Source organism: Quercus robur, chromosome 2 (assembly GCF_932294415.1).
Source record: "Quercus robur chromosome 2, dhQueRobu3.1, whole genome shotgun sequence".
Taxonomy (NCBI): Eukaryota; Viridiplantae; Streptophyta; class Magnoliopsida; order Fagales; family Fagaceae; genus Quercus; species Quercus robur.
In genome coordinates this window covers 92,278,954-92,304,098 of record NC_065535.1, presented here as the reverse complement: position 1 = coordinate 92,304,098, position 25,145 = coordinate 92,278,954, and the positions used below count along the sequence as shown (strand labels likewise).

Sequence of the window (25,145 nt, the reverse complement as noted above, 5' to 3'; positions counted from 1 at the left end):
TATCAGAAAGATTCTGTATCACTCATAGTGAAAATAAATGTTGTCTAGATTTTCATAGAATTTAAGGCCAACCCTTTTTAAAATTTAGCTATTCTAGATGAATTTTTCTAAAACGAAATAATCTTGTAATATAGTGGGATCCCCACCTAACTGTTGCCACCATGGAAGTTACCCTGATGCGGCAAAAGTTATGTACAATGCTTGCTTGCATTTTGTTAAGGGCAGCCTGTTAAGGGTAGCCTCAAACTACCACACCAGTTTAACAAAATGAACAGATAATGCGATCACAGAATGGTAATGAACTTTTTTTACAAATGCATTTGACAAATTCTTGAACATGATATCCACTAAAACAGATTTGAGTCCAAGGAATATACATCCGCAATAAAAGTTTGAAAGCACAAATCACTTCAATTAAACCTTTCTCAACTCTGTTCCACATCCTCACCTCACAAGCGGTATCAGTAAGTACTCAACATAGAAGAGCTGCAAGTAGAAAATAGCTATCAGACAAGTATCAAAATGTAAAGTTTGAATATGTAACAAAGAGAAATTGAATCATTTCTAAGGTAAATTCTAAGTGATTATGTTGTGCAATGTCGGAAGCTCTTGTACCACTATGGCACTATCCCCATAGGCTGTGATACCACGTGTGATAATGGAAGCTCTAATACCACATCTTGTTGAATAGCACTAAAGGATTTGAACAAATAACAGTAAAGACAAAAATAAAACAGCAAGTATACACACAAAGAACACAGGAATTTACGTGGTTTGACATGCAATCTATCTCCACAGAGAGGGATCAAATTGATTACACTCAAGCTCTGTTTCATAGATCACTCATGGTTATTCTTTCAACCTCAAAAGAATTATCAAATTACTCTTCTTCTAGAATTTTCTCCTCTATCAAGAGAAACTTCTCTTGTAAGAGTCTTCTCTTCTCCTAAGAGACCTCCTCTTAAGAGTTTTCTCTTCTTCTGATATACAAGGACCCTAGGCCCATGGCCATTAAATCGTTTACTATGTTGACAAATTCTATTCCTCGTTGGATAAGAAATTCCAATTAGTTCTTTGACAAGAAATAGACTTTCCTTCCACACAAAGAAACAACCCCAAAAAAGTAACCAAGTCAACATTTCTTCCGCACCAAGGAAAGTCAAACACATAATCAAGTCCAAATAGAAACTTGGAACAATTTCCAACAGATAACTAAACACATGAAACCAAAACTGTCGACTGTATAAAGTTGGCAATGTGTCCAAGTTCCAGCAGGTCTGAGCAAAGTCAAATTTGGATGGACACATGCCCACTCAATAATGGACCAAGTGCACCAATAGTCAACATCAGATTTACTTCAAGCAAAATGTCTTACAATGATATGTAAAAATAAAATATCAAAATTTTGTAAATTAGGTTCAGTTAATCACTATAAAGTTTGGGTAGCATTTAGTCTTATGGATATAGCAAGTAGCGACCAGGTTTCAATAATTTTCACCTTTTGCCAGCCCTATGCCTGTTGAATTCATGATTGAAAAATGAGGTCTTGAGAGAAAATGCTAGTACCCCAAAATTATGTTTGACAAAATTTCTTAGTGTATAGCAAACGTACATAAAATTAGGATTATTCTATTTCTGTAGTCAAGCATACAAAGGGCCTTCTCCACAAGAACAAATAGAAGTGTCTGAATCTTTGATAAAATAAAAGCCTGAGTTACCTTCCAAATAAACATGTAAAAAGAAGTGATTGCATCTTTGCTTTTCAGATCAACAGATTTGGCACGATTCCAGAGTACTGAAGCCAATATTGTATGTCCCACAACCTAAATCAATGAAAAGAGAGAAAATACCAACATTTTGGATCTTAGCATATGGTTCAATCAATTAAGGATCGAAAAAACAAAAGTGAATCAATCCAAGTAATGATAGAAACCACCAGAAATGAATATCACTTAAAAACATAACAAACCAATCTATCACTTGAATATCACTAAATCATAAGCTCGATTTGCCTTTGGATAGTTTTATTTCTAAATAAATACTTGTCCCCCCAAAAAAAAAAAAAAAACCCTTCAACTTCCTAAAATTTATCAACAAAGCAAATCATAACAAAAGTAAATCTCATTTGAATACACACACAACATATTGTTACTCACTCTCCATGTAAAACCAAGGGCAAAAAAATTGAGAAAGCCATTCTACTGTCTAATAGTGAAGTTAATACCCATCCAAACTGGAGTAAATAGTTTTTCTGAATGCTTTGAAGTGTCATTTTCCAATGATATCCAGTCAGAGCTTCAAAGGAGGACAGTACTCCCTAATATATATATTTATATATATATTAAAAATTAAAAATTAAATAAAAAAATTCATGGTATAGTAGCTGCCTAGCAGGTACTTGTTTTAATGTGTAAGTGTGTAACCTAGTATCATACAAACTGAGCTCTTTGGACTAGTAACCAAACAGGGCAATTAAGTGGTTGTATATTTACAATGGCTTAAGAAGAAATACAACCAAAAAAGATAGATAGTTTACATAATGAAAACATACTACGCAAGCCAACAAAAAAAAATAATAATCATGCAGCATACTTATCACCATTAATCTTTTCAGTTACATTGTATTTACATGAGCTACTGCAGTTTAGCCATATTTTCTTAAAGCTTGCATCCTTTTTATCTTTTAAAAGAAAAGATAAAAGAGAATTTGAGTCATGCAATAGACTCTAGAGGAATGAAGATTGTGCATGCCCATTATGTATTCTGTACATCAAGAAACTTAAACACCCCACCCAAAAAAAAAGAGATATAGAAAATGAAAAAATTACCGTGAGGAGTTTACTCCAGAGGCTGGAAGATGCTACTCCCACTAAAAGGGCAACAGTATAAGCCATTTCAAGTAGTGAAATACAAATCCAAAATACCTGGCCAAGGTAAAGTAGGCACAACCAAACCATATAAATTAGCACTTATAATCCTGTACATGATTCTGAACTTGGAACATTTTGATGTCAAAAACTAACCCGCTCTTGACCCAAACGTACTGAAAAGGAGCGGATGCCATATATCTTATCTCCATCAATATCAGGTATGTCCTACACAAAATCCAGCATAGGTTAAAAGTTAAAACTGAATATAATTCTTCAATTTTACAAGAACTGCATATATCGTATCCCACCAAAAAAAAAAAAAAAAATCACAAACTCACAAGAATGAACTATATTCCACTAGTCCACCATTCTTAAAATGGCAAGCTATAGAGTTTACCTTAAATAATGCGATCACAACTGAAAAAAAGCTCATGAATGCGGTTGCAAAAATCAGCGGCCTAGAAAAGACAACAGGTCTTTTGTACACATGGGTCTGGAAATGGTGACATGCATTAGTACTCAAACACAGAAGCACATCAGACAATGTACAGAAGATGATCCAGTTTTACCAATTTTTTTATAAGTTGACACATGCATGTCGGACACCATTTTTTGGCCCTGACACCCATGTCAGAGAGTTAAAGTTCATTACGCTCTGATATTATTGTTTTGAGTAATGAACCACATATATCCTGAATTGAAACAGCGGAAAGATACACAGAATTGAAAGAATAATAATTCACCTGAATGTGCAGAAAGAATGCAAGTTGAACAATCACCGCCCGCACAGCTAGGATGCACATTGCAGCAACCACTGCAAATCTCTTCCATCTCAATAGTGGCACCTACAGTGATCGAAGATTTCCACAAGAACATCAGGTCAGAAAAGGAACGTTGTCTAATATATTACCATCTATATCAATTTTTCCAATATGCAACAACTGAAAAAATGGGGCTAATATAGAAAGAAATTCAAATATCATCATCTCAGAATCAAATTTTATTTAATATACCATCATATCAAACTATCATCTTAACTTTCCAAATACAACTACTACTATAACTTAACAACAATATGAGTAATACATACTTAATTATACAGCTACATGAGCCTATGTGGGTTCCCAATGACTTATTTGTGAGAAAAACCAACTCACATTGATTGAATAGGCAGTTCCAAGTAAAAAACTGATGAAAAGAGCCCAAAACAATGGCCATGAACCAACAATCCATCCAAGCCAAAAACTCTGTTGAAAAAGAAAGGAGTCAATACATTCAGTCAATGAATAATTGAATTATCAGAAAAAGCATAGAGTTTTACTTATCAAAAAAATGAAAAAGCATATGAGTATTCTAGCAAATGGAGTATTAGATTTAAAAATATATTTATTATTGAACCTATTTCCTTGAAATATTATATCTAATAGCTTGCTGTCTTATTCAAATGATGCACTAGCAATTAGTTTAACTAAATAAATGTTGACTAATCTATCTAAAATAAATAAATGTTGATTAATCAAGTCCAATTTCATCTTCTGCATGCAAAACACACAAAATCAAAGCTATATCTCACTAAATTAAGTATAAATTCAAGTATATTATTGCATCTTAAACAGCTAAGAGGACTGATTCAAATTATTAATACCAGAATGGAGAAAGACGTCACAATCATGACACCAGTTCCAACTGAATATTCTCCTGATGCTAATGGAAGATATGGTTTGTTAACCTGCAATGAAACATGCCGTATAAAATTACAATTTGAAATCCACAAATATAAAGTGAGGATAGGAGAGAACTCCATCCTAGTTACACCATATGATCAGACCCTGCCGAGCAGTTTTAGACTGAGACAATAATACCTTTCTATGTCCTTAGACAGCATAATTTTGTTTTATTTATTTATTACTATATTCATTGCAATGCTCTGCCAGTAAGATTCATTCACAAAGCTTACCTTGTCTATATCAATGTCAGACAACTGATTCAGACCAACAATGTAAATATTCATAAAGAGTGCAGCAACCACAGCCTGAAAGCAAGGCAAAGTTAAAAAGATTATAAACATTTTCAATGGACTGTTCAAGTTGAAAAAGATTCTTGAGGCATCACCTCCAACACCCCAGTGAAAAACAATGGAGATATATCTGACAGCTTCTCGACTGCAAGGAGAGACACTGAGACTATGCTTAATACCTGCCTACCAAAAAGTAAGGTGAGGTCTTGCCATAAATGGAAAAGAAAAATGAAGGAAAAAAATCAAATGAAATTGATTCACTAAACAATTGCAAGCACAATTTGTTGCAATTTATACCATCAACTTTAAACTTAACTGTGCCTATAACTGTATGTGGCCGTGAAAATCTGTAGAAAGCATCTGAGGCATTTTTGAAAGAGTCCCAGACGCTTTTTGGTTTATAGGCTCCAGGCTCAGATTCAAGAGACTGTCCAGAGGCTGCATTCACTAGGAACTTTCTATTATGTCTCTTGTAGAAGGTAGTTCTTTCCTCAAAGCCTTTGATAGGAGGCTTCAAAAGATGATGCGGAGACCTGACCAGCAAGCATCTATCCAGGCTGTTCCATGCTCCAAATCTTGAAAGTTTGACTGTTACATAAGAATCAACAATTACAGAACTGGAATGGTAATGACTTCCTGACAGAGACTAAAAAAGATAAATTATAGATTAAGTATAAAATAAAGAAGCAAAAAGAGATTCTACAAGAGCACACTGCCACATGCATGTCCAATCTCCTGAACTTCCCACCATTTAACTTTTCTATCAACAGATTCCTTATTGCTATAGACAAATCACATAAATAAATAAATGACCAACCCTTTTAGTTTAAAGTAATTTCTTAAAAAATTGGGGTGTAGGTGAAAAGGTCTTGATAATAAAAGTTTAGAAACATGAGTTGCTGCAGCAGAACAAATTAAATTGAAATCTTCAATGCCCCTTTATCACAAGTTACAATTGGGTAAAGCTTTAGTCAACAATGACAAAGGTGTGCCTAAAAGTTATCATATGGTAACTTTGATTAGTCATTAATAAGAAAGAAATATTATAGAATAAACTGCTCATAGACTAGTAGCATAATGGATGAAGTGGGGAAGTGCATTGTAATCATTATCAGATCCAAAAATTACTATCATATAAGGACAGTTTTAGAACAACACCACCACCACCAGTAAGCCTGCCAAGAATAATTGTATTGAATGAAATATGCTGATAAGATGAAGCATAGCTAAAATGAAAAAATTAAGATAATCAGATGCATAAGTGACCACATCACTTGAGATGGTTTGATCACATGGAGAGAAGAGCAATGAATGCACCAATGAGGAAAAGTGAGTTAATTCAAGTCAAGGGAACAAAAAAAGCTACAGGAAAACTTAAATAAGATTGATTGAAGTAATAAGAAACAAAATTTCAATTAAAGAGGTAACAAAAAGTATGAAATTCGAGTAGAATACAATGACAGATTAGAATACATGTGGCTGGCCCTGATTAATCTATTGAGAATCCATAGCCAACCCCCAAATTTTGGGACTAAGGCTTGGTTGTTGTTGTAGATGCATAAGTGGCCACCTTGGACAAGATTAGAAATAAATGCTTTCATGACTTGAGTAAAAGATAGTCTCAAAAAGGGTAAAATAAAAATAAAGCTGGCTAAGATGGCATGGTAGTGCACAAAGAAAATAAAATGATATATGCATATGTTTAAATTGAAAGTGCTACAAAGACAAAAGGAAGGCAAAAAAAATGAAAGCTGCTAGAAAAATTAACATATGATCAAAAACAAATATCCCCTGGCTTTGTTAGTCTAGCTTCATTGTATTAGGACCTACTTGAAGTTCCAAGGAAAGTATTCTTACTCTTAATAACTTCAAGTAATCCTATGGTTAGCTACTAATATATATACCCCATATTGGATCCATTGTAACATACAGAGCTTAATAGTAAAGAAGTAGACCCTCAAAGCTTTCTCCTATGGACGTAGCCCGTCACACTTGACCATGTTAATTCTGCTTCCACTCTCTCTCTCTCTCATATAATCCCAAGTTCCCAACATCAATTCTAACATGGTATCAAAGTTATGTCTCCCCTTTTCTAACAGGGGAGAAAACTATAAAAAAGCAAAACAAAAGGTGAAATTTTGAATTGGAAAGGATCAAAGAATCAAACCATACAAAAGGTATACAAAATAAAATTCTAGAGATTGGTGATCATACTTGGAAAGCAAACCTTCTTGACTCTGTCACTCTTCCAGTCATTTCCACCTACCAATTATTATAATACATTAATTATACAAAAATATATAAATAAACACAGAAAATCCTAAATTCTAGAAATGGAACAGGTAGAGAGTCAATTCAGTTGAGTCAAATACACCACAAGAACACAACCAATTCAAAAAAGAAACTATATATTATATCTCAAACACACACACACACACACAAATGTTGACAGATACAACTCCTCACTCAGCAAAATAATAGAAAATAAAATTTTTTTCAGCCAGGAGACTCAGAACAACCCCCCCCCCCCCAAAAAAAAAAAAAAAGCTTCTTTATGAAAGGTTAAAAAAAAAAAAACCCAGATATAATGAACAGAGCACAATTTCAAAGTACATTTTTTCAGCAAAACAGAACCAAAATGTGTCAGAGCTGAAGATGCAAGAGAAAACTGCATGCAGCAATACAGATTAAGCAATCTGAATTAAAACCCAGACACCCAAAGACCCCAAAAATTAATATAAACTCTATAAGAACTGAACTGAAATGAAATGAGTACATGATAGTACAACATACCACTGGTAACAAGTGAAGATGGTCTGGGGAAGGACCCAACAATCATAGAATCCATGCTCCTTTCTTCAACCAAGAAACTGACAAGCAAACACTGAAGCCTTCACAGTTCAGACCTCTCTCTCTCTCTCTCTCTCTCTCTCTCTCTCAGAGCTTAATGACAAATTGATGGGAAAGTTATAGTCAACTTAGGCAACCCTTTTGGTGTAAAGAATTAAAGAACGAGTTCTTAGTGCGTTCTAATGGCAAGGGACAATTTTGGTGACACACTCACTCACATGTTCGAAAGGTGAACTGAAATTATGTTAAAAATGGGAAATCATGTTTCGATTTTAACTGAAATCATGGTTTCAAAATATAACTAAAATCGTGTTTTAAAAATAAATTTTGAAAGTGGTTCCGTTAACTTAATGGATAAAGTCTCTTATGATTGTATAAGAGATTTGAAATTCAATCCTTATTTACACCAAAAATTGATTAGTGTCTTAGTCTGATGATAAAGAACTATTATCAGGAGTAGACGTCATAAGTTAAAACTCTCTTTAAAAAAAAATTTTGAAAAAAAAGTATATATATATATCGGGTCCATTTGGAAACAGTTTATTTAGTTAAAATTAAAAATTTTTTGCTAAAAGTATTGTAGATAAAGCTAAAATAGTACAGTAGAACTCATAAATAATATCAAAAAGTATCACGAAAGTTATGAATAATAGTAAAAATAACCTAAATAGTAAAAAAAAATTGGCTTTTTAATCTGATGCCAAAGGCACACATAATGTAAAGTAGAGAGTGTATAATAAAATTCTCTATTTCAGTTAGCTTTGGTGAAAAGAAGGTAATATCAAGGGGACCATAAATTTTAAGATTGTGTTAACTAGCACTGCAAGGTGCCGTTAATAACAACTTATTTGACTTTTTTTTCTGACAACTTTTTTGTTTTTCTTTTGTAGTTTTATTCATTTTTTTAGATTTATAAGTACTTTTATATCTTTTTCTTTTATTTATCTCATTTTTTTTATCATATAGAACCCATATTAGAAAAAACTTAACAAGCACCACACGGTACTTGTTAACATTTTCCTAAATTTTATACCAATAAACTAATTTTCTTATATAATTATTAATTAACATTAATGTGATTGGTATGTAATAAAAATTTTATCAATTATGTGGTTGCAATTTAGCATAATTGATAAATTTCTTATTTTGATATCCTAGATTTTTTGTTTGGAAAAAAATATATTAAGCTATTCAAATCTTATTGTTTGCTAACATTAATTAATGTGATTGCTATATACTAAAGATGTGATATCTTTTATAAGGGATTTGGGTTAATAAATCAATTGAAGTATTCAAATTCTATTGTATTTATCAAAAAATATATAATGTGAGTAATAGACTCATGTAAATTATTCAAATTGCTCTTATATATAAAAAGTAAGTTAAATTACAAACTACACCTCTAAAGTTTGGGAGTATTTGAATTTTACACCATAACATTTCAGAATTTAGAGTTTATCCCTTAAAGTTTTGAGATGTTTGGATTTTACACTCTAACATATTAGAATTTAGATTTTGCCCCTAAATTTGGATTTTACAACTTTCATTCCAGATTGACAAATTTAAGATGTGCGGCCCTCTTTTTTTCTTTTTATTTTTTCTCTTTTTTAGGTAGAAATGTATAATTCCAGGTGAACAAAAAAAACTTGTCAGTCTTTGCATAGGAAAAGGACAGAAGCCAAAAAAATAAATAAAGGACCGGCACCACCTTAAGGCCAGGGCGGTCCCAGGACCACCTGACCTTAAAATATATATATATATATATATAATAATTAAAAAAAATTATTTACCTATCCTTAAAAAAAAATTGGGAATACCGTCAGTTTTTTTATGTTAATAAAATTAAATTTTGCTTTATAATTTAGTCTATATTTAATGGATAAATGATTGTTTGATTGTATAAATTAAAAGAGATGTAATATTGATAATGAGACAATTATGCAACGATTTCAAAATATAAAAATGACAATTATAAACTTTATGTATTTACTTGTATATTATTATTGTTGTCAATATATAAATTTATCCTTTTATTAAATGATATAATTTATTATACTTCTTAATAAACGTCCTAAAAAAATATCTTGGAGCCTAAATAAATAGCAGAATCTGACAGATGCTGAAAAATTAGCAGAATCTGAGTCTGTGGACCGCTACCCCAGTAAACCTCAAATAAACCTCAAATCATGAGAGGCACGTTACAACTCCAACCAAACCAAATAAATTGAAGGTTGAAAGTTTGAACAGAAGCTGAAAAATCAGCAGAATCTGGAGTCTGTGGACCATTACACCAGTAAACCTCAAATCATGAAAGGCACAACTCCAACCAAACCAAATAAATTGTTTGTCCTCGTACAAGACAAATAATTTTTTGTTGGGGTTCTACTCTACACGGCACCACTATCATCATATAGAGTTGGACTTTTTTTTTCTTTTTTCTTTTTTTGAGAAGTATATAGAGTTGGACATGAATGTTCAATTCGTACACAACCATTACACAAAATACTAACTCTAAAAACAATATTTTTAAATAATAATAAAATCTATAAAAATAATTTAAAGAAAAAACGGATGTAAAAATAATAATAATAATAACAATAATAATGATTTTTTTTTTTAAATTGAAGCCTATTTGTTGTGTCCATTTAGATAGTGCTTTTTGCTCAAAACTTATTTGTTTATTTGCTAAAATTGGTTAACATATAATTGTATTTAATAAAAAGCTATTGGCTAATTACTTGGTTTAACAAAGTTTTTTTTCCCCCCTTTTTTAGCTTGTTTGCCTCATATACAATTTTTTTTTTCCCCAAAAGAAAGAGATAAGTAGTTTCATGTACAGGAAAAAAAAAATTGATATCATTTTTGAGAATGATATACATCCGTAAGTACATATTTTATAAGAAAATATGGAGGATCACCATAATAAAAAATTAAAAAAAGAAAAAGAAAAAAGAGAGAGATGGAAGATCTTCATCCGAATTTCCATAATCTTGATTCTAGTGGCGAAATCAACAAAAATACATATGTTCGAACCTCAAATCTCTTTTTTTGCAATAATAAACTTTACTAATTGAGTTAGGGGTGTCCACCGGAACTCGAAAACTGACCCACCCACCCAAATTGCCCCGGGCGACCCGACGCTGATGACTGTTGGCAATTGGTCTTCACCACCAAAAACCAACTTAGGTGGGTCAGATGGCGGGTTTTCTTCTCCAAAACCTGATAAAGCTGATTCGTTTGACAAAACCCATGAAAGAAGGCTAAATTTACCTAGATCTGTTTAGATCCAACAATATTCTAGTGAAGATTTGGTAGTTTTTGGTTAGATCTAGCAATGAGATGGAAGTTTTCACTAAAATCTAGGCTTGATGGGGTGGTTTTTGCTTCGATTTGGCAAAAATCTGGTGGTTGTAACATAAATCTGGCGAAAATTTAGTGGTTGTAACTTAGATCTGATATCGACTGACCTAACCATTGTCCACCGGAGACCAATCCAACTCGACCCAAGGTTGTTTGCAGGCGGGTTGTACAACCTTCCACCCGATGCAAGTGGGTTGGTTTTGGGTTGGGCACAAACCCAACCCGGACCGACCCGTGGACACTTCTAAATTGAGCTAACTAGATTTACAAATATGTCTTTATAGACTTGTAAACATACAGTCCACACGCTATGCATGTCACTTCTTCTTCTTCTTCTTCTTCTTCTTCTTCTTCTTCTTCTTCTTTATTATTATTATTATTATTATCTCTCAAAAAAAAATTATTATTATTATTATAAGGAACCAAATTTTATTTATTTATTTTTGTTGACTTCTTTTAATATTGTCACCTAAGTTTTCGAAAGTCCATATTTTTTTCAAATCATCATTATAGTTATATCATTTAATTTGGTTATTATTATTATATTATAAGAAACCAAATTTTATTTATTTATTTTTGTTGACTTCTTTTAATATTGTCACCTAAGTTTTTGAAAGTCCATATTTTTTTTCAAATCATCATTATAGTTATATCATTTAATTTGGTTTTTAAAGTTATAAATAAATAATTTTTTATTTTTATGGGAAATTTTTTATTTATTAATTAAACATGTATCATCTATAAATATTTATTGTCAAACTTTTTGGCATGTTGCACGAGTTAATGACAAGTTATATAGGGTGAAACTTACGTAAACTATCTTAGATGCATTACATTATATTATTCTTAGAGAAGATACCATTTTTCTTTTTCTTTTTTTTTTTATTAGTCAAATGTTTGAATTTAATTAGGGGACCTAATATACTACATCTCAATATGGAGTCATAGACAATTAAATATTTTTTATATAAGTAAATTCAAGTTAACTCAATTAGTAAAATTTTTTGTTAACAAATAACGGAATAAGCTGTTTGAAATCCAAACCACATCTACACTAAAAACCAATTATTAATATTTGAATTTTTTAAAAAAGATATTAATGTCTTAACTTGATTATAAAGATCAATTATTATGGAACCAATATCATATATTAAAATTCTTTTTTTTATTGGTTGGCTGAGAATCATTATTAAAATTCTAATCTTTAAAAAAGAAATGCTATTCATGTCAATGTATTTTAATGCTATAAAAACCCATAACACTCTTTTTAATGTTACAGAAATAGGCTTTCAAATCAAGAATTTGATTAGAAATGACATATGACTCCGCAAAAAAACCAAAACAAAAATAAGAAATGACTAATGATCGACATAGGTTAGTTCTCTATAATCCTCTTTGCTCCCCGCTCTCACGGGCCACGACAATGTTGACTTATCAGATGCATTGAATTTGTGTTTGCTGGAAGTTGGGAAGTTGGAACACATTTATTTCAGGTTTTTATTTATTTATTTATTTATTTTTTATGAATACATTTATTTCAGTTGTCAAATGAACTCAGCTTTTTTTTTTTCTTTAATGCATCTCTCAGCTCAAATTCGATTTGTCCAGAGTATTTAATGTAACAAATCCGATTCGATAAAATATAAAATATTTTCTTAAAGAAAGATATTAAAGTTCACAATATTTTTATACAAATTTTACAACAAATTTTATCTAGAAAATTATTATTAATAGATAAAAAAAATGATATCATTTGTGAGCTCAAATCATAACTATTAACAGTCTATCAACTAAAATTTGTTGTGTTAGAGTTAACAATCTAATAAGTATTATTATTTCCTCAACAAAAAAGAAAAAAATAGAGATGTTTATGATTTATCTCATATTAGTTGTGTGTGTTAGAGTTTCAATACTTATAACCTCAGACTGCTACTACAATTGGTTATGTAATATATTATAAGATTGTTTAAAAAATTTTATATACTATTTTCATGTTCGTGTGTTCTAATAAGTATTACTATTTCCTAAAAAAAACTAAAATCTGTTGTGAAAATATTGTAACACACCATTTTTTTTATACAAGATAAAAGTCTTCTTTCATCTGATCTAAATATAGACATGTGTGAAAAAAGCTAAGGGTACGCTGTGAATGTTACTATCATGATAAGTGTATGCTGTGGTTGTGACGCATCATTAGTCTTTTTTTTCTTTTTCTTTTTTTTTAAAATTACTAAATTCGCATAAATTATGGTGCTGACTTTTTTTTTGGGGTCCATTTCTTCTTTTTTTTTTTTTTTTTTTTGAGAAACCACCCCAGGAAGAGAGAGGGGGGGGGGGGGGGGGGTTCCATTTCTATAGCTATTGAAGAAAGAGAAAGGACGAAGCACAACCTGGTTGGAATAAAAGATGCCATTTATAGCATTTATAGAAAAATCTTGTGCGTATGGTTTTGGCAAAAGTATGCTAAATTGCTAATCTGTGTGTGTGTATCTGTGAAAGTTGATTTAATAGATTGGTTTTGGCAAGTAGCGGTAGGAACAGCGTCTACGTTACTAGTACTATTTTTGTCACTATTCAAAATACTATTAATCTAGCAAACGTCAAAAAATTCAAAAGAAACTCTCTTTAAAAAAAAAAAATCAAAATCAAAAGATCTTTTTCCAAACAGAAAACTTGAAAAAGCCATGTTTCTCTCTCTTTTTCGTTTCTCTTTATGGCTAGGTGAAAAAGACAATTAGATTTGAGTAACAAGGTAATTACAAATTATTTTATAATATTTTTATAAATTTTTGTTGCGACCAATTTTTACTGATTTTAATTTGAGTACACTATTAATATCACTCTTTTACCGACTAATTTATCATTACCATATAAAAAATTTGTAAAAAAATGTTGCAAAATTATTTGTAGTTCTAGCATTTTTCATTGAATATTTCTTTTTCTTTTTTTGAGATAACTAGGATAATAGATTTTGTGTGTGTTGATGATAGCTATAAAAAGAGCAATAATAAAGACACAATAAATTTCATAATTGTTGAGTTGGTAGGTTATATTATTGATTCTTATATGACTTACTATTGACACAAACTTACCACTGACACTACTTTATTATATTTACTGTAAAGTTGAATTTGATTAACCAACTTATTGGCTTTATTCCGTGTCAAATTTGCTTGTATTTCAGCATTTAGTAACCCTGTATTTAGGTGGGTTTGTTGTAAGGGTAGTGAGTGAGATAGAGTGTTGATTGCTCAAGAGTGTGCAAGAAAACAGAGACTCGCGGCTTGATCTCGCGGGTGACTCGCGGTTGCAAGCCGCTAGATGCAGCACACGTGCCAAGCATGCCAGAATGTGAACAACCATGCTAGCTGGAGCACTACAGGACAAAATAGGACAACTGGCCATACGGTTATCTCGCGACTCAATCAAGTCGCGAGGCTAAACCGCGAGCCACCCCTGATTTGAAAAACCTGACGTTTCACATTCTCCTCTTACCCCAGTATAAATACCCCTTATACCCATAAATGAAAGAGAGCTTCCAGAGAGAATTTTGAGAGAGAAACCCTAGAGTAAAACAAGATTGATTCACCTACAATCTATACATTAGAGTCTCTTCAAATTCCTCAACTCTCTTCCTCTCCATTGTCAAACCCTTAAGAGGCATTTTACAAAAACCTTGTTCTCACCATATTCATCACTGTGAGAGGGCTGTTTGGTGTTCTGGAAAACAGTTAGGAAGGAACCAATCTACATTGGTTGATGCTACGGTCTAGTAGCGGAATCCGGGAAGTTAGAAAAGAAAAAAGGTTCGACGCAACCTCGTTGGAGCAAAAAGCTTGGAGGGCTTAGGTGCACTGGGTAGATTAGGCTTGGAGGGTCTATTGTTGTCCATGTATCCCAACTACATTTTCTAGTGGATTGTTTACCGCTTGGAGGGTGGCGGAGAGGTTTTACGCCGAGGGTTTCGGTTTCCTTTTCGATAACACATCGCGTGTTGTCTTTGTGTTTGCATCTTCCTTCCCTTTTATCTTTGCATTTTATTATTTGTTGTGGGTTGTGATTTTAATTTGGCTTAGATAGTTTTTCCAATTCTATATTATAGCTTATGTTCATTTTCCGCACACTAGTTGTTTGACATAAAGCTTGAATTGGTTAATTTGTAAATTGGGGGTCTAAACGTTCAAGGGTATTTATACACATATTTGAACTTTCATGTACTATTAACAACAAATTTCATAACCATTTGAGATGAAAAATTGTTAATGATAAATATAAGAAAAGTGATACGTTCACAACATTTTCACAATACTTTCACAACAAATCATAGGTGGTAAGTTGTTATTGATTCTAATTTGAACCTACCACTAGAGTTATTGTTTTATCCACCAATCACAACTTGTAACAACATGCCACTAAAAATTTGTTGTGAACATAGTATTTCTCTTTTATTTACCATTAACAATTTGCCATCTCAAATGGTTTTGAAATTTGTTGTCAATTTTATTGTAACTCTAAACTTATTGTTGTGAAATTTGTATAAGTTAGTGATATGTGTAACTGCATGTGTCTTATCTTTTTAAGACACTTTTGGAATTTATTTATTTATTTTAGATAACTTGGATGATATATATATATATATATATATATATATTGTTGATGATTCAATAATTACAATGGGAAAAATGAGATTTGAACCCTTGGTTTCTTGGAAACACCAGTAAGTTTAACATAATACAATTTTTTTATCTAAATATAAAAGTATACAATTATTATAATTGTGATAGTATGAAAAACTATATTTTCATTGGACATTTATTATGATTGTATTTATATATGGAATCATATATACTACCATTTTTCTTTAGATAACTTTGATAGTTAAAAAAAAAAAAGAAGAAAAAAGAAGAAGCAATGCTTTGTATTCAAAAAATTTCACAACAATTTTTCTATTGATTTTCATATGAGCTTGCCATTTACACTATTTTATAATCCACTATTAACTACATGTTAATGTATCCAAAAAAAAAAACTTGTCAATTGTCACTTAACACATTTGTGAAATGTATTGTGTTTCTAGATTTATGTTATAAAAACAACATCACGGTCAACAATAAAACCATGAAGCATTCACACTAAACTCGATGAATTTCTAACAACTTTTTGCATTTTATATTTTTACCACTTCTTTTTTAAATATAAGGTAGTGATATGCGTAACCGTTGCATGTAACATCCCTCTCATATGGGATAAGTCTCACATTCTCACAAGTCATTCTGTCTTTTTAAAACTTTTTCAATGTCTTTAGGTTTTTAAATAATAAAGAAACTGAAAATAAAACAAACAAAATATAAAATATTGAAAAAAAAAATTGTCTTCAAAAGATTGAAAGATTTGAAATGTGGGACAAGTTTATTAAAAGAAAAAACAGGGACAACGTAAAAGAACACTCATTTCATCGTCATCCACACAATTTTGTAACATCCTAACCTAATTTCATTATTAATTTTATTGCGTTTGATGTATAAGTTTATATATTTAAGAAGAGTTGTTAGTAGTTGTTAGTAATAAGTTTTGGTCTTTTCATTTAGGTGACGAGAATGAGAATGTGGACACTTGAGCTCATCTTATACAAATCTCTCGTGTTTTCTATTTTCAGGTAAGGAATATGTGACGTGTGTATTTGATAAGTACAAGAATTGTTTAGAAAATTATTATGCATTAAAACCTTTTAATTAGAGATATTAAATATAAGCGTGATTTAAGTAAAGATATATGCTTGTGAGTTGTTCAATCTTATATATATATATATATATATATATATAAAAGTAAAGATATATGTTCGTGAGTTGTTCAATCTTTTATATATATATATATATATATGATAATTTTAGCATATTAATGCTTTTACTTATATCACAAACATAATGTTTAAGAATGAAATGAATATGCTACTGTTATGAAATATTTGTGTAAAAACATAATTATCAAAAAAATATAGTTTTCGATTATTCCATTGTTATGATCTGAACTCAGTCAGTAGGGGTCATAGTACTGGTATTTTCATGGAGATTTTGATTGGCTATTATAAGTGGTGAGGACTCTGTTGTACCCGTTCTCATTGGGAATGACCAATTTGTGGAGGATGCCAACCGACCCTCATAGTTAATGATATGATCACACCAAAAGGGGTGATACTTTCTGATATGATCCTAGGATTTCCTAGCATTGTGGGAAATGTTGGATGCCTGGCACTATGTGCTGGAAGCCTTCCAAAATTGTGACAGACTTACAATTAGACTAACTAATATGTATTATAAATGAGCTAATAAGTTATTTGGAAATTATAAGAAAAGTATGTTGAATGTGTTATAAGTCTAATGAAAAGTTTATGATAAAGTATTTTATAGTCTATTTAAAGACAATGTTAAGTTCATAAGATATTTTAAGAATAGTATGAAGACTTTTTTTTTTTTTTTTTTTTTTTTTTTTTTAAAATCAAAGCAGGTATCCATAAAATATTTGATTTATATGCATCTTTATTAAATGCTCATGGAGCTTAAAACCTTATTAGGCTTCGCAGCTCACCCTATTATATTTCAGTGCATAGGTTCTTTCTTGGAAGTAGCGAAAGTATTAGAGGTGACAAAGAATCTATGATTCTCATTTGTTAATGTATAGTTTTTGTTGTATAGTAGTTTAGCTATGTAATATTTACATGAATACCTTAAGTTTCAACCAAGTTGTAATCTTGCAAAGTTCGAAATGAAATGAAGCTTCAAAGTTTTACGAATTTTGTAAATTATGACTTTTATGAAAGGAAATAAAAAGGAATACAAGAAACAAATTTTTGATAAGCACCTTTAGTTTAAGTTGGTTTGTGTAAGTATTGAGGTGAACTTGATATTAACATGCCGGTCATGCTCTAAATTCTGAAGTACAGGTTTGGATCGTGACACAATTCGAATTATCAAAGTGTTGTCTATGAAAGGAATTAAAATTTCTTTTGAGAGTATGAAAAGTTTATTACTTGTTTCTTATTGTGACCATTTGTTTTCCAAATATCACACATTCACATTAGTATTTTTTGATCGGTAATAGTCCTCTAACTTTGAAATCTCAATTTTTGTTGTCTTAGCTTGATAAACAACATATGATTATTGTCCTTTAGATTTAATCAAAAGCAATTTGATCGAGTACGTCCAATACCACCACAATAGAAACATACAGGAACAAACTAGATACAGAAGAAGGTCAAGACTTGAGCTTTGTAACTTGAATTTCATCTATAGGGCCCTTTGCCATTGTTGGACATGGACATGGGAGAACAAAGATTGTCCATCATTTAGTAGCAGCAGGTGACTTTGAACTAGATGGGAAAAAGATCCTATTCCTATGTATCTTCAGCCTCTCTAATCACAACTAGAATTCTGGATATTGAACATTTGATCAAGTGTTTCATTGGAAAACATAATCGAGCTATCAAGTTCATTTTCTAGCTTTTTTATTTTCTCCTTAACGAAAACCATTCCCATCTTTATAAATTTCACCTAACTTTTTGGCTTCATCCAAATTAACTAGTAATGTCTCATTCTCATTTCTCATGCTCAACCTCATTCAATTTTTCGAGGGGCATACTCTATTGGAGTGGCATAATTTGATTGGATGAACTAAGTTACCAACACACATGGCAAGTTATTATGCCATCACATTAACGGATATGGATAGGAGGTCCATTTTCCAAATGCTATGTAATGTTAAGTGTGCGAATCCAAAATTTTAAACTTTTAGAGGACAAAATCAAAATGACTCAAAATTTTAAGAGTGTAAATTGCAAATTAGTCTAATAGATTTTAAGTGTTCACACTCTTAAAATGATTCCAAACTTGAGTGTAAATTGCTATATACGAAGCACACTTAATTTTTAATAGAAAAAACTAGTATTCAAACTCATATTTTACAGGTCATTGCTTTTGTATAGAAACATAATCTATTAAATTTATTAAATTATCTAAGGCATAGTTTATCAAAAAAAATTAACTAAGGCATATCATTGGTGAAAGAAGGGTTTGTCCTATCATGTTTCATCCCTAAAGGCACTTGAATACGTTTATTTTTACTAAATTATTTTGTTTAAAAATAGATCCTCCAAAAAGAAAAACAAATGTTATTGCAAAGTAGTTTTTTTTTTTTTTTTTTGCATAGGCTGGGTTCTCGAATTTCAAATCTCTAGAGACAAAAAAGCTCCACTCATTGAATTAGTTGGAATCACAGCCAAAGTTTTGAATTCCATTCTTGAGACTGTTCTGGATTGACAATTGAAATAGAATATTTTGGTATCGGCGTGTTTTGGTGCACCATTTCAGGATTACGTACTGGATATATATACACACATATACATAATATATTTATAACTTTATATTTCATTATATTCAATTAACCAAAACAAAATTTAAAATATGATATAGGAATAAAATGAGTCAAATGATGAATTTTGGGCTTCAATGTTTAAAAAAAAATCTAACACAATCTGGAATATCCTGGAATTGGCCTGAATTTAGAGACCGGAATAATCGGAATTCGTCCAGAACACCGGAATAGTCCTGAACACACCGAAATTTAGACCAAATCGGAACAAGGGTTTAGTGCACTGGATTAAAGTAATAGGCCTCTGAGTGATTCACAGCCCACATAAATTGAAGTAATAGTTTTAGTCTAACGTGTTTAAAAAGTGACTATGGGCCTCTTTCCAAAAAAAGATCATGGGCCTCCTCTCTAAAAAAGAAGAAGTAATTATGGGCCAATTTTTAGTTTGTGTACATCATCCAAAAAACAAACAGCAAAAACTTGTTCCAAACACATCAAAACAAACAGAGCAAACTTGTTCCCTTCATCCAATCCGGTAAAACGATGACCAGACAAGAAGCCTATGAAAACTTGAAGAATTTGAGGTGTGCACGTAGTGTCTGTTTCAAAAAACCAATCTTGCAATACGATTATGCCATCTTGAATAAAGACCAACCATACTAGATTGCCTCTCTTTCTTTCTCTCTCTCTCTCTCTCTCTCTCTCACACACACACACACACACCAATCCAATCTACCTGGCTCCGTGTCTTACTCTTACCTCTCAAAAGTCTCAAACTTTACCAACTCTAATCTCCTAGAATTCAGAACCCAGTTCTCTCTCAGTCTCTAATGGAAGGTGCTCTCTTTCCCAACAGGCCAGTGCCTCCCATCCCAACAAACAGACCCACAAAACCATTGCCAAACCCATCTTTGAAATTCACTTCAACAACACTCCCACTGCCACCCCTTCCTCCTCAATCCCCATCTCCTTCTTCAGTTCCTTTAGACACTCTCCTCCAACACCTTTTTCACCTCTCTTCACCTCCCATCACTACGGCCACTCACAGAAAGCTCAAACCTTTACACCCACCTCGCTACACCAACCAAAACACCAATACCCAATTCCCTTCTTTTCACATTTCAGCCCAGTTAGACCACAAGCAAGTCCATCACAAAAAACCCACTTCACTTTCAGCTCCACAGTTTGAGGAGTTTCAACCAGAAGATGGGGATCTTCAATTCTTGTCAAGAAAGGGTAAGATCATATTCAATTCAATTTTAGAACAGCCTTTGTCTAGTTTGAATGCATTCTTTGATTCTGCCAAGTTTGAGTTGCTTGAAGTTGATGTTGATTTGATTAGTCTCTTGAAAGCATTAGATATTTCAGGGAATTGGGAAAGAGCCCTTTTGTTGTTTGAATGGGTTTTTTTGAACTCAAGTTCTCAAAATGAGAAACTAGACAATCAGGTTATTGAGATAATGGTTAGGATTCTAGGGAGAGAGTCTCAGCATTCGTTTGCATCTAAGCTGTTTGATGTAATTCCAGTTGAGGAATACTCACTTGATGTCCGCGCTTATACCACTATTCTTCATGCACATTCTCGCACTGGCAAGTATGGAAAGGCAATAACTTTGTTTGAGAAAATGAAGGAAAGTGGTGTCTCTCCAACTTTGGTAACTTACAATGTAATGCTTGATGTTTACGGGAAGATGGGTCGGTCTTGGAATAAGATTCTAGGCCTATTAGATGAAATGAGAGGCAAAGAACTTGAGTTTGATGAGTTTACTTGCAGTACTGTGATATCGGCATGTGGGAGAGAGGGACTTTTGGATGAGGCAAAAGAATTCTTAAACGGATTGAAATCACAGGGCTATGTACCTGGAACTGTTACTTACAATTCTTTGCTGCAAGTTTTTGGAAAGGCAGGGATATACTCAGAGGCCTTGAGCATCTTGAAGGAAATGGAGGATAATAATTGCCCACCTGACTCTGTTACTTACAATGAGCTGGTCTCAGCTTATGTGAAAGCAGGATTTTATGATGAAGGGGCAGCTGTCATAGACACAATGACCCGAAAAGGAGTAATGCCAAATGCTGTTACGTATACTACTGTGATAAATGCCTACGGCAGAGCAGGAAAGGAAGGCAAGGCTTTGAGGTTGTTCAACCGGATGAAGGAGTTGGGTTGTGTTCCTAATGTATGTACATACAATGCTATCCTTGGGATGCTAGGGAAAAGATCTCGATCAGAGGACATGATAAAGATAGTCTGTGATATGAAATTGAATGGGTGTGCTCCAAACCGTATTACATGGAATACAATGCTTGCCATGTGCGGTGATAAGGGTAAAGAGAAGTATCTGAACCGCATCTTACAGGAAATGAAGAGTTGTGGTTTTGAGCCAGATAGAGACACTTTTAATACTTTGATTAGTGCATATGGCCGGTGTGGGTCTCAAATTGATGCTGCAAAAATGTCTGAGGAGATGATTAAAGCAGGATTTTCTCCTTGTGTTACAACGTACAATGCTTTTCTAAATGCTCTGGCCCGGCGAGGTGATTTTGTAGCTGCAGAATCTGTCATCCTAGACATGAGGAATAAGGGTTTCAAGCCAAATGAAACTTCATACTCACTGATGCTTCATTGTTATGCAAAGGGAGGAAATGTCCAGGGGATAGAGAAGATTGAGAAAGAAATTTATGATGGTCATATCTATCCTAGTTGGATGCTTTTGAGAACCCTTGTACTTGCAAACTTCAAGTGTAGGGCACTAAAGGGAATGGAGAGGGCGTTTTTGGAACTGCAGAAGAATGGATACAAGCCTGATTTGGTTTTATTTAACTCTATGCTATCCCTTTTCGCTAAAAGAAACATGTATGACAGGGCCCAAGAGATGCTGCACTTGATTCGTGAGACCGGGCTGCAACCAGATCTTGTTACCTACAATAGCTTGATGGACATGTATGCCAGAGGGGGAGAATGTTGGAAAGCAGAAGAAGTCCTCAAGGTATTACAAAAATCCGGTGGGAAACCAGACCTTGTGTCTTATAACACTGTCATTAAAGGATTTTGCAGGCAAGGGCTCATGCAGGAGGCTATAAGAACTCTCTCAGAGATGATGACTAGAGGTATCCGGCCATGTATTTTTACCTACAATACTTTTGTAGCAGGCTATGTTGGGCAGGGAATGTTTACAGAAGTAGATGAAGTGATTAGCTATATGATTCAGAACAATTGCAAACCAAATGAGCTAACCTACAAGACAGTGGTGGATGGTTATTGTAAAGCAAGAAAGTATCAAGAAGCCATGGACTTTGTGTCAAAGACTAAGGGGATGGATAATTCTTTTGATGATTCGTCTGTGCAAAGACTTACTTCCCGCATCAGGGAGTATATGGAGTCATGATTTCATCACATATATCTATGGCCATCTTTTTGTTTATTGCTTGGGGAATACAGGTGCAGGTGCAGGTGCAGGTCAAGTGTGACAAAATTTATAATTACTGGCTTGAATGTATATTTCTTTGGGTGAGTCACTTGTTCCTCAGTATAGGTCCTATCCAGTGCACAAACCTCCCACTTCTATGGGGCCTGGGAGAGGTAATTCCGTAATTGGTAGGGAGTGTTACCTCAATTTTGGAGAGGTTAATTCCCGGACATGGTTCTTGTTATATGAGATCAAATTTGATTTAAAGACTTATGATTGGTGAATGTTCCTGGGTGTTGTACCCGCATCAGAAATCAGGTCTATGAATGTTTGTCATTAATGGGGCAATGGATTAGAGTTCAAGAATCAGGTCAGAATCAAGTTTTTCTTGCTGTGACTAAAACTATATATGTATAAAATAGGAGTTTTTCAGGCCATAACTATGGAGACTTTCATCGCTACAAGCAATCTGATTATGGTATAAGATCGTTTTCTCTTTAAAATTTTGTTCACATGCCTATTTGGATCCTTGGAACCACGAATTCCATTGGATCAGCTGTACAGAGAGCTTCATAATGTAAAGTTCTTTTGCTTGATTAATAAGAAAAGCTGCCCTCATTGGTATATTGTACATATAGGATTACATTTTTATTTTCATCTGAAAATGGTATCCTCTATTAACAGAGTGGTTTATCTAACTCGAAGCCTGTGCATATGCTTCCATCAACTTGCTCTTCTTAAGTTCTTATATGCTTCCACCCAAAGCAACATGTCATGGCTTCGAGTTCCCTTCCAAATCTCATCTCCTAGACCTTGCTACGGTGGAAGTTTTATGCATTGGATACAACATTTTTTATCCATTTGTAAATACTAGTTTCTTTTATGAGAAACACTTCTCCAACTTCTCGCCGTGTGGTTCAAATTTTGAACCATTTCTTCCATGAAACTTTGATCCAGGGTTGTCTCTCATGATGCATAATTTTTCAATTCCCCATGGCACAACTCAAGATGATGATTTTCATTTCGTTTGTCCATCATCTTTATATGGTAGTCAAGCAAGAATCCTTCTCATACAATTTGGTTCAAAAACATTGTTCAACCCGCTACCAGATTTTGTAAAGACTACAGTTTCTCTCTCTTTTCTTATATTTAGACTGTGCATTTGATGAATTTCAAATTGATTTTACAAGTATGGTATCATTATTATACAGCCAAAAAAAAGTGAAGTCTCCTTTTTTCTTTCCTTTCAATACTTTGGATGCTTCTTTTTAGTTTATTTATTTGAAGTATGAGCTACATGATTTTCCAATAATAGCTGGTGATTGAGAAAATCTGGTTCAACTTACACTTTATGATTATAAATTTATGGATTTTTTTTTCATACAAAATTTGGACTTAGCATACACAAAATTATTTTATTAATGATTTGTGCTTTAAAATTTTGAACCCTATAGGCAGCAACCCAATTGATATAGGTAAATCTTTCAAGCAATGACATAATTTGGAGCTCAATGAGGTGGTTTAAACTTTAAAGGCTCGCATGCACATAGTATGTGCACATTGTTAAATCACTAGTGAAAGCAGTGATGTAGGCCACTTTAAATGGAGGGAGGACCCAGTTAGTTTAACCATCAGTTCAAAAAGTCTTTTATGTTTAAGGCTTGGACTTTGGACTTTTTGGATGGGCTACTGCCCAATGGTTTGAGTTAAGCATCTAAAAAGGTGGCTTTATCTTGCTTAAAAAATAAGATGGTTAAAGTGGTATTGAGAAGAATGAGAGATTTTTAATGTATCATTGTAATTGGGTGGCCTAGAAAGAAGTCATTATGCATGGTGGGTTCTGCAGTTGCAATTTCTACCTCTTCTTTTTCTGTTTTTTCTGGGGAAGGGTTTTGGGTGTGATAGGAATATACACAGTGGCTGGTGAGTTGTGCATGATGGCTTTGGTGCATTGGAGTGTTGCTGATAGGTTTGGAATAATTTTCTTTTAATTGGGAAATTGGGGGAATAGATTCAAAAAGATTTAGAGATTTTGAGGAATAGGGGCTATGCATGGTGGCTTGGCTTCTTGATTTTTATTTTATTTTATAATTTGTTCCTATATAGATATGGAATTTTTGGACAATTTTAGATAATTATAAAGAAATTGTTGAAGCTATTTGATTAAAAATAAGCTAATAATTTCGTTTGTGCATACTGCATAGAATTTATTTTTTAAATTTGACTGTTAAGTGACTGATTCATAATACTTAATGTGAAAGCTACAATGACTAC

General features: G+C 32.7%; 2 protein-coding genes across 2 annotated transcripts; one reads left to right on the top strand and one right to left on the bottom strand.

Annotated features, from left to right (window-relative positions):
- Positions 1 to 282: 282 nt before the first annotated feature.
- On the bottom strand, positions 283 to 7,959 carry LOC126715841 (homogentisate phytyltransferase 1, chloroplastic). The gene is made up of 13 exons (XM_050416650.1): positions 7,681 to 7,959; positions 7,102 to 7,149; positions 5,204 to 5,475; positions 4,983 to 5,066; positions 4,828 to 4,902; positions 4,516 to 4,599; positions 4,028 to 4,117; positions 3,614 to 3,715; positions 3,268 to 3,363; positions 3,024 to 3,095; positions 2,829 to 2,924; positions 1,719 to 1,823; positions 283 to 486 (listed from the first exon to the last, which is right to left on the bottom strand). The coding sequence occupies exons 1-13, from the start codon at positions 7,733 to 7,735 to the stop codon at positions 445 to 447; spliced, it is 1,221 nt and encodes a 406-aa protein (XP_050272607.1). The 5' UTR covers positions 7,736 to 7,959; the 3' UTR covers positions 283 to 444.
- A 12,030-nt stretch (positions 7,960 to 19,989) lies between these two features.
- On the top strand, positions 19,990 to 23,502 carry LOC126715840 (pentatricopeptide repeat-containing protein At2g18940, chloroplastic). The gene has a single exon (XM_050416649.1). It carries the CDS (start codon positions 20,292 to 20,294, stop codon positions 22,848 to 22,850), a length of 2,559 nt encoding a protein of 852 aa, XP_050272606.1. The 5' UTR covers positions 19,990 to 20,291; the 3' UTR covers positions 22,851 to 23,502.
- The last annotated feature ends 1,643 nt before the right edge of the window (positions 23,503 to 25,145 follow it).

Coding starts and splice junctions, on each gene's coding strand:
- LOC126715840 (XM_050416649.1), top strand. CDS start 20,292: ATGGAAGGTGCTCTCTTTCCCAACAGGCCAGTGCCTCCCATCCCAACA.
- LOC126715841 (XM_050416650.1), bottom strand. CDS start 7,735: ATGGATTCTATGATTGTTGGGTCCTTCCCCAGACCATCTTCACTTGTT. Junction 7,150..7,680: donor ATCTTCACTTGTTACCAGTG/GTATGTTGTACT, acceptor AATAATTGGTAG/GTGGAAATGACTGGAAGAGT. Junction 4,903..4,982: donor TTTTCACTGGGGTGTTGGAG/GTGATGCCTCAA, acceptor CCTTGCTTTCAG/GCTGTGGTTGCTGCACTCTT.